The 15372-nt window shown below is 39.7% G+C and overlaps 1 protein-coding gene across 1 annotated transcript in view; it reads left to right on the top strand.

The window, feature by feature from the left end:
* MYO16 (myosin XVI) overlaps positions 1 to 15372 on the top strand; it is a 358267-nt gene that overhangs the window by 109221 nt on the left and 233674 nt on the right. The window contains 2 exon segments of the mRNA XM_056502322.1: positions 8786 to 8856; positions 14988 to 15131. Of these exon segments, the coding sequence (XP_056358297.1) occupies positions 8786 to 8856; positions 14988 to 15131 (215 nt within the window).

The raw sequence follows: 15372 nt of genomic DNA, 5'->3' as shown, positions 1-15372 counted from the left end.
TGCAAATTCTGTTATAATTGAGGAAAAGCATGTGTATTGATGTATGGAACAGAGACTAAACAGAACAAAAGGAATAAAGTAGTAATTACTGAAAGGACACACTTTGGCCAGTGCAAGAGCCTGGCTGGGGCTACACCCAGATCAAATCCAAGATGGATCCTGGTCATGAGTTTTTACACTTTTATAAGTTTTGGTTCATCTACATATTGGGGTCAGTTGTCCAAACACAGTCCCAGGCTATGAAATAATCAGCCCCATGCTTTGCCCCCTTTCCCTCACCATTGTTTCAGCTTTTTGGGTAATGGGTGTCTTTGATTCTCTAGCTGGGAAGGAATTGTTTTGTCTAACTACCCTGTAAAAAGAACTTACTAACACCTAATATGAAGTTTCAGAGCTACACACTAAGCAGCATAGAATCTGAAAAACATAAAAGCTAAAACCCAAGGTATCAGTATGACAATGGTTTTCAAATTAAGGTACTGACCACAGAATGAATTATTTTGCTGATGTGTGTTTTAGTTTTTATCATTTAATGACTATAGGACTGAAAATTTGTAAATTCTGAAATAATTTTAACTTATTTTGTAAAATGCTGCAAGTTCTGAGGTTTTTATTCAATTCTACAAACATTTGAATGTACAGTCAGATGTTTTTGAAAAGTTCCAGGTTTCTGAAAAGGTGACCTAAAACTTGTACTGGTAATTTTAAGAGCTTTAAAACATATATCTAAGATGAACCTAGTGGGTTGTGAGTTTTTTGCAATACTTGACTGTAGCCTGATGACAAAGTTCTTATTGGTTTTAGTCATCTTTTTCAGGAGCTCCAGGAAAATCATGGCAGACATAAAATATGTCTAACACATGAAATACATGATCTAAGTGTTAAAATATCCCTTTCCTTTCCTTTCCTTTCCTTTCCTTTCCTTTCCTTTCCTTTCCTTTCCTTTCCTTTCCTTTCCTTTCCTTTCCTTTCCTTTCCTTTCCTTTCCTTTCCTTTCCTTTCCTTTCCTTTCCTTTCCTTTCCTTTCCTTTCCTTTCCTTTCCTTTCCTTTCCTTTCCTTTCCTTTCCTTTCCTCTCCTTTCCTCTCCTTTCCTCTCCTTTCCTCTCCTTTCCTCTCCTTTCCTCTCCTTTCCTCTCCTTTCCTCTCCTTTCCTCTCCTTTCCTCTCCTTTCCTCTCCTTTCCTCTCCTTTCCTCTCCTTTCCTCTCCTTTCCTCTCCTTTCCTCTCCTTTCCTCTCCTTTCCTCTCCTTTCCTCTCCTTTCCTCTCCTTTCCTCTCCTTTCTCCTTTCCTTTCTCTGATTATCTAGCTGGAAGTGAAAGTTTTAAGAACAACTATTTTTAAGTTTACTGTATGATCATCTACTTTCCCCTAAGGTTTATTTTAGAGTGTTCAACTTCTGGCAAACTTCACAAAGCTTCAGACAGTCAGGTCTGTGCTACCAGTTTTTGTTGACAGAGCTATTTGTTCTCAGAAGTAGCTATGCTGGCAAATCCCTGGCTGTGTTATTAGCTGTCATGATAGACCCAGTATTTTTAGCTAAGCATGTGTTATTTTGTAAGGTGGTGTTGCATGATTATAGCAACACTTCTGTTATATATACAGGTTGTAGGTGCAGTGAGATAAAGCCACAGCTTTATTAGCAACTAAGACCTTACCAGAATAATTCCCTCCCTCTGGCCTGGCCAAAGCTCTAAATGGAGGTAAAACCACAGGTCACCACGATTGCTTTTTGGTCCTTGGTGTGCCCCTTGCAGCAGTGTCTTTGGGCCGTAGAACTGAATGGATACTTCCAGTCTTCTCAGAATTACTGTGATTTATACCACTGTTTTGCCTTCCACCTCACAACATAACTCAGGCATGCTAGTGCTGACTGCTGCCCATTGTCACTTTTGAGTAAGGAGATAGATTAAGTTGTCATTGCTTGGGCATTGTAAGAGGCACACACAAGGATTTTTTAAGCCATTGGGTTTGTGGACTTAAGATTTTCCATTGGAGACACAGACCACATTATATTTAATGTACACAGAAATGAAAGAGGGGGAATTTGCCTGAAGGAAAGTTTAAATGTAGAAGTTCTTGAATAACTGTAGTCCCTAACTCATAAATTATTCTAGCTATGTCTACAGTGATAGAGATGTCTGTCCCATGAGAAAACTGTGATTCTCCTCACGGATCTTACTGGAGTTTGACTTGGCGAGCTGTGGCTCAGAGACATAACCATTATTTTCCATGTGGTTTTCCAGTTCAGAGAGCTCAGGTGACAGGAGGGCTGTGCCCTCAACCTCCAGCATGACAGTGCATGGCAGGAAGCCGGCAGGGCTGGGCAGTGCCCAGGCATGGACACACAGCAGCTGATGGCACCAGGGGCACAAGACTAGGCACAAAGAAAGGGAATCATCTTGTCACATGCTTGCCTGTGCTGCTGGAAGGTTGCTCCCACACTGAGTGAGCAAGCCCCTCAGCTGTTTCCAAGGCTGGAGTCTGACTGATTTATCCACAAATAGAGTATAGGAAAGAATTACCATGTATTTTGATCTTCCAGCATCAAAGCTGGGAGCGATGCCAAGTGGGACCGTAGGACTACCTCTGTCAGCCTGTCTTATCGGTGTCTTGGTTTGCTTCTTTTAAAGGTAATACTGTGTCCAGCGGAGCACTGAAATCAGCCTGACGTTCCATACCATCTTTTAAGTTTAGAAGAGAATCTATGACCCAGTTGCTTTGGGATCATGGTATTATGATTCGTGGCTACCTGAAAAAAACCTAGAAACTGTGGCAACTCTGACAGGAGGATGGAAACATCAGCTCTGTCCTTATTAGTGCTCTTTTCAAGCAGTGGGCACTATATCTTGGATATGCAAGGCTAACACTCTCCAGTTCAACCAGTATGGAAAGAGTAATTCCCCTCTCTTCATTTCTGAAATCTGTGAATGGCCACTTATCTGTCCAAATATGCGTATTTTGTTTACGGTTTGCTGCCTTTAGTTTTTGTGCAGCAAAGATGGGAATTTATTTCCAAGAATTCTCCTAAAAATGAGGAGATCTGAACAAGTCTGACAGATGTTGCCAATGAACTCTGGAAATATTTTATGTAAAAAGCATTGGGATTACAAATCAGTTATTTGCAAAGCTCATTAAGGGCATGACTGCTCTGAATAAATACTGTCAACTGATGAACTTGCTCTGAAGGAAAGCCTGAGCCAATGCACTAGGCATAGTGGGGATAGTGATAGCAGGAGTATTGCTGCAGGAAATGGCCTTTTTAGGTAAACAAGACACCTTAAAAGAAAGATTAAAAGATTAAATTACCAACACTGGTACTTGGATTTTAAAATTTAATTTTTAACTACTCATAGCCAAGGCTTGAGGTAAACGTTTTTTCTAAGACTACATTAACCAAACATTTATGACACCTTGCATTATTTCATTTGGTGTTCTGATTAAGAAATTACTAGAGACGAGAATTCATCTGTTCTCACATGCAGCTGAATTGTGTAGCAGGTTTCTCTTAAACACCTTTGGTACAAGCTGAAAGGTATGGAGTGACTGCTGAGAAATGAGAAAAGAGAACTATAGAGGTATGAATGTGGAGAGAATTCTAAATAATTTATCTGTACACAGTTTAAGTGGTGGACAAAATTTCTGACTGTGGAGGAGCTAATGGGAAAAACATGACTCTTAAGTGGTGGAAGTGGAAGGGGTGGATGGATGCTATTGCACATCTTTCAGTATTACTTCTGTTGTGATTCAATTTCATGGTCAGTTAATGCCTAAACTACTTTCAGCTATTGGTTGAAAGTGGTGGTTATGCTATTTTCCTTATTCGTACCCATTACCCAGTGCCACATTCCCTGATCCTTAGTCTAGTTGGGAAACTAACTTTGCTGTCTTCCAAGTGACAAAAACGTGCAGCCTGGGGTAGGAGGAGAATGGGATAATCCATTCCAGAATCAGCAGCAATTTAGCTATGCAAGTCATGTTTATGCACATCATGGACAAGTAAAGCCTTCCAGCTGGAGTTAAACTTGCTAAACTAAAGAGAACAAAAATAGATGTTAACAGGAACAAAGTTTTCACTTGCTGGCTGCTATTCCCCAGAGGGACAGTTAATAGAAGCATACACTGGCACTCTATGTACAGCACAGTAGATGGCTAAATGTTAGGTTTTACATATATTAGGTGTCTTTATTTTGTCTGTTCTGTTGCTACTATAACTGAGTTTGCTGTGAATGCCACATTGCCCAGCACCTAAGTTTGTGTTGCCATCAGTAGCAGATCCCCGGTGAATTTATGATAGCCCTGGGCCTTCTGAATTCACCTTTCAGGCTCTGCTCTGGCTTCAGATCAGGACTCCTTTTGTCTGCAGCATACACAGGGTCACAGATAGCTCTAGATGCCAATGTAGCTAGATTACAACGACAAGGCAGTGTGTTAGCTGCTGCCATGTGTATCACAATCCTTAATGCATTTTGCACCACATTTACACAGAGCTAATCCAAACTCTGCTGGTTAATTGTCACTTTGTCATCAGCCAGTTGCTATAACAACTAAATCAAAGCTCAAAGCAAGCCAAGACTAGCCCAGAAAGAGTAAAGCCCTACAGCCCTAGTTCCACAGGCAAAGTTAGTACAAGACCTGTGCCTGTTACCAGGCACAGCAGTAATGACTTTACTGCATTATAAGGCTATATTATAAATTGTAATCTAGTCAATACAATCAATGGAAAGTGAAAAGGCATTCAGCTCTCTGGAATAATTTGGTTAAAATTGCAACATCAAGGATACATAGAAAGCTCTGTTGATTATTACCTTTCTTTTCTGATGAGAGTTCAATGCATCCAGCTTTCTAAAACACCTTTATTGGATATGAAATAGGTATGAAATTCTGTTCTAAGTTGTCAATAATTTTGTGTGTCAATTTTGTGTATCAGTGAATGGATGGACGTGTTAATACACACACAGGAAAGGCTTCAGTTTGCTGAAAGGTTTTTACTTTGGGGTTGGTTTGTTTTTGTTTTTTTTTTTTCAGGTAAATGTCAGTTTCCTGATTTTAACTCAGTTTTTAGTCTCATCTTTCCTGTAAACTTTTCTTTACAAGAATGACTGGAAGAAAAACAAGTTTTAAAAGAAAGTCATGTGAAAGCTTCCTTAAAATTGCACTAATTAAGAGATATTTTGCATTTCCTGAATAGAGGCTTATATTACTTTCTGTCCTCATTAGGGGATTAAATCCCTAATTACTAGCAGTAGCTAGTATTTACTATCTAACTACTTTTAGGCTGTAGTTCTATCAAAAGGAAAATCCAGACATAAGGTGTATATTTTCTACTGACTAGTGAAGTCTTAATTAAATGATCTAAGTGAGCTGTCTAGTAGGAAGGGGGATTTGTTTCTGTGGTCTTCTTTTCTTGTTTTCTTCTTTTTATTTATTGTGTTTTGCAGAGGGGATAAATTCAAGGAAGGAATAACTTTTTTTTACTTGTTTTTAGATTCAAAGGCATGTAGAACATAATACTGATTGAGGACACAGACTTTTGCCCAGTTGAAAGGAGAGTTTGCATATCTTGCCCTGGTAGTCTGTGTGATGTGAATTTCCTGAAGCACTGATCAAGCTGTGTGCAATAATGAGGAAAAAGACACCAGACCAAAAAAAAATAAGCTACTGATCTTTTATCCACATTCCCTAATGTTTTTGTATGTGACTCAGTAATTTGTTTGTGGTCATTATTTAATATTCTTCTTGAGTATCGGAGTTAGCATATTAATTCTTTATGCTCTAATCTTGGTATACAGTTCTGCTGGTAGAAAAAATAATAAGGCAAACCAATTAATTCTAATGGATTTCAAACTCAGATCTAGAAATGGTTTGTCATTTTTTTGGTTTCAACTGCAAGGAGTTACAAAATGGATCTGGACAGGCATTACTTTGTTTTGCATAGCTTCTCTGTAAGAACCAAGTCTTCAGCGGTTGGTGGGAGGAAGGTACTCAATAACTTGCCCGTGTTTTTTATACTCGAGTAGCTAGAGTTTCTTTCTGCCTTTTGGTTACTGTTTTAGGCTCCAGATGAAATTCTTGTGGAATACTGTTAGAAATGCAATTTGCCAACCCACTGACCTTCCCATGTGTCCTGGTTCTGCCAAAAGAGAGACGTCTTCATCCTGTCTTTGCATAGAAGGATCTATCCTAAAGTCACCTTTGGTCATCCCAAGCTCATAATGATTGAGTTCATCTCAGTGGCTCAACGAGAAATTCCACATTTGATTTTTCCTGGTGTTATTTTTGTGCCATCAGAGTCGGTTCCCACATGCAGAGACAGCCAGAGGTAGAGGTGTGTAAGTCCCTTTGTGAATGGGGAAGGGGACAGACTCCTTTGGTTAACACCTTACTTGTCTTATCCCTTCTTGTAGAAACACAGTCTGAGGATGCTGTTTCGTATCAGTCCTAGTAAATATCAGACTTCCACCACCAACACACCATGTGCTTGCTCTGCCACCACATGGTGTATGAATTTTTTTTCCCCCCTGGAAAACAGGAGATGGAGGAAAGGGAACACTTTGGAGTGTTAATTTCTTCAGGTGAAATCCTGATGGGATTCGGAGAATGAAATTATTTTCAGAGCCTCAAGAAATCTTCTGTGATATGGAAATAATATTTTCTGCCCTACTAAAGAAATGGCATGACATAGGAACACTGGAAATATTAACACTTGAGGAGGAGGATGTAATTGCATGCCTGTTTAAGGAAGGAGGATTTATAAGTCTTTATTCACATTAAACCTGAGGTAGAGAGAGCATCTCCATATGTGGTCAGAAATTTAGGTATTAAAAAAAAGAACTTAGTTCTGAACCTCTATTTTAAGTGGTCTCTCTCTGGATGAGTACAAGTATGTGTTTCAATATGAGATTTGTGGATCTGAAAGAGCAGAAAGGAATAGTTTGCTTTTTATTGTTCATCCATTTCTCTTGACATTACGAAATATTATAAATAATTCTGTGCCTTCCCACTCTGGTTCTGTGCTTTTCATCTTGCTTAAGAGGTGTTGTGCAGGTTTTTTTATTCTATGCTACCTAATGCTCCTATTCTACTTTTGGTGGATGCACTGGGGACAACAGGGACTTCTAATAGTGGCTAACTTTCAAAGTGGCATTTGCCAGAACATATAAGTATTTTACAGTTATGTAAATTAAATGAGACAAGATCTTTGGTGAGGAGAAATAGGTACCATGAAACTATTCATAAAGTAAAAATTTATACGGTACTTTTGGTTGATCTTTGATTTTCAAAGTTTAAAACAGAGCAAAAGATTAAATTACTTCGGCTAACTATTGTAAATATTTGTCCATTATACCAGAGTGGTTTTTTTGCTATGTCATGTGTTTAGTAATGATGATTACCAATGTTCCACTCTAATTTTATAGATTTGCAACTATTTAACCAAATATTCTTTCTTAGGAGAAATTTTTCTAGGGCACCTGGTCAAAAATAATTCAGCACATTTAAAAAACATTGCTTCTATAAATTGACAATATTTGAAAAGAAAAGTGACCCCTTTCAAATAGGTTAAGTAAGTGTCTGAATGCAGTAAGAAGTTTAAATATACAGTGAAAATGGAGCTGCAGTATATCCTTGGGAGAAAGAAAAGAGATACAGAAAATGTATAGATAGGAAAGAGGTGGTGGCCATGAGTCTGTTGGCAGATTCACAGAAGAGCCTTGAGAGAAATCTCTGGCCCTTCTGTAAGACAGACATCTCAGTGGAACCCATTTCACAACTTAAAATTTCTTTGCAGTTGTTCGCACAAGTCCATCCAGGATCTTAACTAAGAATTAAGCTCAAGACAGAAGCACCTGTGCTACCACTCAGGAAACATTGTTGGCAGCTATTCTCATGGAGAGAGGCCTTTTAAAAGGGTTTTTCATTCCAGTTTAATGAAGGCAGGGTTGCAGTGGTGGTGTGGAGTCCCCTGGTATTGCCAGGCATTGCTACTGTGCAGTTCTGTTCAAGGAATGAACTCTGTTTCCATGAGTCAGTCATTGCTTTGATTCAGAGTGAAAAGGTTATAAAGGCAATAAAGACCACGGAGGAAAAGTGCTGAATTTTCACACTTGGGTGAGCACCAATGTGAAGGGTTGTGGTTTTGCTTGCACTTATAAGCCTGTTTTCATTTCAAAGGGGTTTGTTACATGTAACTGGGAGTGGAGTGTGGCTCCAAATATCGTTTTAAAGATTATGCTGCATCAATGATCTGACAATGCACTGGAAAGGTTAAATTGAGTGCAGACCATTTAGCCTTGGTATCATGATTAATTTCAAGTGATATCAGTTATGAATACTAGTTTCAAATATTTACTGAAAAAGCCAATATATCACATGGGAACTTTGGAAAGTAAAATAACACCAGTTAACTGTGATTTTGCTCCCAAATGAACAGATCAGGTGATTCTTTGACAGGGCTCTTCCCTCCACTCTCATATGTACAAAACTGATATGCTCATCTGTATACTTGAAAAGTCCTTGATACTGATATTTATATTGATACTTGATATTGATATTTACTATTCATTATCAAAGGTCTTTTGCTTTACAGGCTTAGCTGTTAAAACAGGTGAGATGGCAAATGCTGACATGATAGTTTTGCAGTTACATAAGATGTTTGAATATATTATTAAGTCCCCTGATGAAGATGATTAAGAATCAGCCTATTAAGAGTTCAGAATTAGGTGTACTGCTGTTGTACTAGGTATATTAGGCATATTAACTCTTTTTGCTCTTTTCTTTGATATTCAGTGCTGCGGCTGTTGAAGGATGGTGCTGACCCTCATATGCTCCTTTCCTCAGGAGGCTCCTTGCTCCATCTGGTAAGAGTGATTGAAGATTAGTGTTAGTGACTGTGAATAAACTTGGTGGGATAGTGAGTAGCAGATTTGGAATATTAACAAAGAAGAAAGGCTTAGAAGGTTTTCTTTTTTTTAATATACACTGAGCTCTGCCATGGCTATGATTTGCATCCAGATATGTTTTTTAAATAAATGGTCATTTTCAAGTTGCTTACAGAAGAATGGATCATGTCACAGGAGTGGTAGCTAACAAAGGAGAATAAAGTGTTTTAGTTAGAAATTATCCATGCAGCAAGAAAGAGTAAAGGAAATACTGCTTGATTCCAAACAGAAAATTATATGGTTCAAAGATTCACAGGTCCTATATGAAAAGACCCCCACGATTTAGCATTTTTCCTTTTGTTTTTGTGACACTTTCTTGCACCAGTTTCCTACATTAACACATTATCTGCATTTAGCTTATCATTATTTGCATAGCAATTGAGATTAGTAAAAGGAAGATAAAAGGAAAACAATTGGTATATAGTTCTGAAAGTAAAACAAGAGTTAAGGATATGAAAGGCAGACAGAAAGAAAATATCATTGGAGTGGAATTTTGGCATTGCTGAAGCCAGTAGCAAAACTCATAAATAATTCCTACATCTTGTGATCCTTTTCTTTGGTCTGTGATGCTTAATCTCAGACATGCTGTCTATTCCATGTGAAACTACTTTCAGACATTTGGATCCAACTTTGTTGCATGCTGTGGCTCAAAGAAATGTGACCAGCAAAGTAATGACATGTCTGCTGAGACAGTGTTTTATTTATAAAAAATACAGTAATTTATTGATGAGAAGGAGCCCCTGTAATATTACTGGACTCTGGCACACCTGTAACCATGCTCTTGCAAGATGCAGTGTTTCCCTAATGTAATTATTTTGTGTTTTTCATCTTCCATGGCCACAAGAACTTTAGGAAATAGAGGCCAAGGTGAGGGGAAAGTGCAGTACTGATTTGGAAATTTATAAATTTGAATTATCTTTTCCCTTATCTGACTATTTCTCTGTAAGGATGCTCAATCACTCTTTAAAAATGCAGTCCAAATGAGATTTGGTTTTCTTTGGTATTCTCAAAACAGAGGCATCCCAAATCTTACCCCATCCCAAAAGCCCTAGGAGATTATCTTCAGGTCTTCAATGTGGATGATTTGACATGTGTCATGCATTTTAAAATAAAATAAAGAAATATTAATCTTCAAGGATTTTAAGTTGTTTTATATCTTGGTTTAATTTAGGTTTTCCAATTTTGCTATACTCAATTTCTCTTTCAGATAGGATTTAGGATCAAAAACAAGGCAGGCCTAAAACTTAAAAGGATATAAAGAAGAAATTTATTAATAACACAGAGAAAAATAAGAAATATGGAATAAGATTTCCAGATCACTCCCTCCTCCCCCGCCACTTCCATATTTCTTAACAACAACACACAAAGACACTTCAATCAGTCTTCCACTTAAATAATCATTTCAGTTCACTTTAGAGAGAAAAGTTCTTTCTTGTGTCCACAGGGTTTGTCTTCACTTTCACAGTTTGCATCCACCCAGGAAGATCTACAAATTGTGGAATGCCCCCATCTTCACAGTCTTTCCAGAGCTGTGTTATGGGTCATGTCAAAACTCATAGGGTATTACTTTTAAGGACAAGCTGTTCAGAAGCAAAAAGTTTTCTTCATCTCTTTTTTCTATCAAATGTCTCTGTTCATCTTTCCATTCTCCAGAACGGAGACCCCCATTCCCTTGGAGCAAAGGATCCTTTTCTCAAACACTTCAACCCCCTCATGTGCTTTCTCCATGATTTAAAGGAATTTCAGTGTAATCCAGTTCACCCCATAGCTTACAAAAAAGGTTTTTCAGCCAGTCTATTCATGGCATCTCTTCAGTCTCTTCCCATCTGGAAACTTAGCTCTTACTTCACTAACTCTAGTATCCTTTCTGCTTTATTCCTCTCATTCAAGGGAGGTCAGGAGATCTGCAGTCTTATCCGAGCATTGGAAGGGTTGAAATTGCACACAGAAGGTGAAGGGAGCTGTGCCAGGATTCTTCAGGCCACGCAGGTTGTGTGAGGGAGACTCGGCTGGAACAGAGCCTGGCTCCATCTCTCCCAAGCTGTGTGGGCAGCTAAGGGTGGAACTAGGACCTTAGCAAAGGTTTCTCTTTCCCCTGGACATCAGGGCCTGGCTGCATTTCTCCCAAGCTGTGTGGGCAGCCAGGGGAGAACCTGGATCTTAGCAAAGGTTTCTCTTTCCCCTGGACATCAGGGCCTGGCTGCATTTCTCCCAAGCTGTGTGGGCAGCTGGGAGAGAACCTGGATCTTAGCAAAGGTTTCTCTTTCCCGTGGCCATCAGGGCCCCCAGTTGCAAGCAGGGAGGGCCTCAGTGGCTCCCCCACCCCTGCCCGGCCAGGCCGCATGGGGAGCAGGGCCGGGCTGGCCAGCCTTACCTTCTCAAAAGCTGGAAGCCAAAAGAGAAGGAGTTCACTTTACTGATATGATTCATGGAGGTGAAGTAAATTTTAATTGGTTTCCAATGCTGTCAGTTATTAAATCAGCTTTCTGATTGGTCCCAGAAACTCACAGAGGAAGTTCTCATAGAGGAAAACTCGTGCGAGTGTATGTCTGTGCTCTGTGCTCCTCTTCCTTTCATGCAAAACCAGCACACATTATCTAGTTTAGCTGCTGCACAGTTTTTAACTACAGATAAAATCTGCAGTTGAACTGTGCCATTTTAGGTTTCTTGATCTGTATCATGCCCCAATTCACTGTCACAATCAGTATCTCTGAACTGGTCCCTTCAGCTTCACATCTGCTTCTTAAGGAAGGAAAGCTTTCTGCAGAAAGAAATTTGTGCTAGAGAGCTATGTGTAACCTACCTGTCTCTAGTCCTAACCTAGGCTGAGCAGTTAAGCCTGTATGGGGGTGAGACTGGATCCAGGCAGCAAAGTGTGGAGAGAGCCATTGTTATAACAGTCCTGCGTTCTCCTTGGCATGGCTGTTGTAGCTGCAGACTCCCAGAAACTCGGGGCTTTGGAGCTTTCTGAACCCTAACCCTATGCTGAGCACCTAAACTGTATGGGGGTGAGACCTGAGGGAAGCAGAAAAGAGTGGGTGGATGGAGCCATGTTATGGCAGTCCTGTGTTCTCCTTGACATACCAATTGTAGTGGCAGAGTCCCAGAACCTCAGGGCTTGGAGTCTTCTGAACCCTAACCCTAGCTGTATCCTTAACCCTAGGCTGAGCAGTTAAACCTGCATGGGGATGAGCCTGGAGCCAAGCATGTAGGTGTGGAGGGAGCCATGTTTTGACAGTCTGTTTTTCCCTTGGCATGCGTTTTTTAGCTGCAGAGTCACTGGAGCTCTAGCCTTTGATTTTCTAAACCCTAACCCTTGGCATTACCCTAAACCTATGCTGAGCAGTTAAACCTGTATGGGGGTGTGACTGGAGCCAGGCAGCAAAGTGTGGAGGGAGGCACTGTTATACCAGTCCTGTGCTCTCCTAGTCATGCCTATTGTAGCTGCACTGTCCCTGGAACTCTATGGTTGGTGGTTTCCTGAACCCTAGCCCTAGATGTAAGCCTAACCCTAGGCTGAGCACCAAGACCTGCACTGGTGTGAGACCTGAGGAGAGCAGAAATGTGTGGATGGAGCCTTGTTATGGCAGTCCTACATTCTCCTTTGCATGCCTTTTGTTCTTGCAGACTCTCAGAACCTCGGGTCTTTGCTGTTTTCTGAACCCTAATCCTAGGCATAAGCCTAACCCTAGCTGTGGCCTTAACCCTAGGCTGAGTACTTAAGCCTGAATGGGGGTTGGGCTGTATCCAGGCAGCAAAGTGTGGAGAGACCCATTGTTATAACAGTCCTACATTCTCCTTGGCATTCCTGTGGTAGCTGGAGACTCCCAGAACCTCGGGGCGTTGTTGTTTTCTGAACCCTAGCCCTAGGCTGACCCTTACCCTAACCCTGCCTGATTAAACTGCCTCAGTTTAATCAGAGTTACTTGTAAGTACTCATAATTCATTTACAGGAAAATGCTCATCCTACTGGTGAGAAACGTGAATTCAATGTAATTGGGATTTGACCCTGATTTGAGAGCAGTACAGACAGGGGAGGAGAATCATGATACAGGGAAGCAAGACAAGCCAAACTTATTTTTAGCAGGAATTGGAACTAGTAGTTTAGCATGCACCTGTGTTATATTCTTAAAGCCCTCTCAGATCCATTTTAACTGTTAGTTTTACAACTGTGAAGCTGCTTGGTCCAAAGGGGATCTTAGTGTTTATTCTTTCCACTTGTAGGCTAAATGTTTTGGTGTCAGAATGAATGGAAAATATATGTATATTATTCTTCTTAAAATTTGATTCATTATACAATTCTGTTTTCCTTTTCCATATATCTTAATTTCCAAAATATGATATAATTCTAAAAAAAAAAAAAAAAAATCAAATGTGACACTTTATAAAGATTTTGGTTTTGTCTCTGTAGAGAGCATCCCCATATGGTTGAATCTAGGCAAGCTATGGGAACTCCAGAGGTATTCACTGAACTTTAGCTTCCATGAGAGGGGAAGTACAATAAAAAGCAAGTATGTGCCTGAGCTGCCTGTACAGTAGAGAGCACACAGTGTCAGGTCAAGGCACGCAGGCAATCACCCACCTCCACCCTTATAACAAAGTATATGTGTCAAAGTTTTATTCTGGATCTTTAACTGAGCTTGTCCAATTTTTCACAAAACCTATTAAACAAGAATCAAGGAGCAGCAACAAATCTAAGCTGCAGCTAACCACAAAAGGCTCTACCTCTGTTGCTAATACACAAAATGGCTCTCAGTGACACCTGTCATCTCTAAAACTGGTTGGTTGGTTTTTTGTTTTGGTTTTTTTTGCTTAACAATGGCTTGAAAATATGGTTGGTGTTAGATTATGCTATCTGTAATATAAAATGTCTTACCTCTGATTTCTTAAATTTCAGCATAGAACAGCTCAATTTAAGTTGTACTGATATGATGAATGATACTGATGCAACAAAACAAAACTGTTTCTAGAGCTTCCAGATAAGTTACACAAACTTAATGGAAATACATTAGAATTCAATTTCTGTTCTGTAATTTAATTGTCAGTATATTTGGAAATCATTTTGGCTGCGACTGCTTTTTATCCTGATAGAATTTAATATTAATCTTCAGGGTTATCTATATTTATGATCGTAGGAGTACGTGAAGCTGCTGCATTCTGCTGAAGGTCTCAGCTATATCTTGGCTTCACAGTCAGATCCAGTTACACACTTTTCCTTCTTCCCCACTTCCTTTAGTATCCTGGTTTCCATGCCAGATTAAAATAAGTCTCCCCATAACCTCTTCCCCATGGGGAAAGGGATAGGATCCTTCTCTAAAGAGTTACTGGGCTTGTGTGTGAGACCAGAGTTAGGATCTTAACTGAGGTGCCCTGATTGTCTTTTAAGGTATAACTTTACACATATGAAGTCACAGATGTGACAGAGGAGTAAGGTCGAAACAATGTCTAGGCCATTTTCTTCTTCTCTACCAAGATGTGACCGTGACCAAGGTATAGAAACATGCACACATGCACGCATATACAAACACACATGCATCCCTCTACCCCCCAATAACACCCTCAGTGTGCAGAGTATCTGTCTGGCAGAGAGACTTGAACAGGAATCTGTATAGGTAGTGAATTTACAATAGAAGTGGGGTATGAAGAAGGGTGCATTATTGCCCTGAACTGCATAAAAAGCAGAGAAATTCGTGTATGCATGGACATATGTATGTGTGGGTGTGCATATACTTAGCACTACTTACGATGTGATTGATCATCATGCACTGATGCCTGTGCTCTGATTTGCAATGGCAGTACAGAACAGAAAAAAAAGCCTCACCCTTATTGTAGATTCAGCAAGATCTCATAAAGAAATAGGGGATTCTGTGAATCATGCACACGGAACTGGAAATCTCCACACAATTATTTCTATAGATTGCTCAGCTGTTGTTCCTTACAAACACAGCAGCTTAACTACAATGTGTCATCTGCCCAGTTTAAATTATATGTAATAAATTTAGTTGTACACTGAGAAAACACCATCCCTAATCTGCTCTTTTTTCTTCTAGTGTGCTCGCTACGATAATGCATTTGCTGCAGAAATTCTAATTGACAGAGGAGTAAATGTAAATCATCAAGATGAGGATTTTTGGACATCAATGCATGTAGCCTGTGCCTGTGATAATCCTGATATTGTCCTGCTACTGCTACTAGTAAGTAAAGCAAGCCAATGCATTTTATGCTTGAAAAGGAGACAGAATGTAGCACCCTAAGGTCTGAAACTGCTATATGAATGCAAAATATTGCTACTAATCATATCACTGAAAACATGTACAGTGTTTTGTTTTTCTTGACATTGCTTTGGTGCTCAGGATTTTTAAAAGACATTTTTAGGACTTCAGTGAGAATAAATTGCAAACATCAATGTCAAGTATCTTCCGTTTCTCCCCTGTG

Source organism: Oenanthe melanoleuca, chromosome 1 (genome assembly GCF_029582105.1).
Source record: "Oenanthe melanoleuca isolate GR-GAL-2019-014 chromosome 1, OMel1.0, whole genome shotgun sequence".
Taxonomy (NCBI): domain Eukaryota; kingdom Metazoa; phylum Chordata; class Aves; order Passeriformes; family Muscicapidae; genus Oenanthe; species Oenanthe melanoleuca.
The sequence above is the reverse complement of the archived record's forward strand: the minus strand, read 5'-3'. Positions and strand labels throughout refer to the sequence as shown.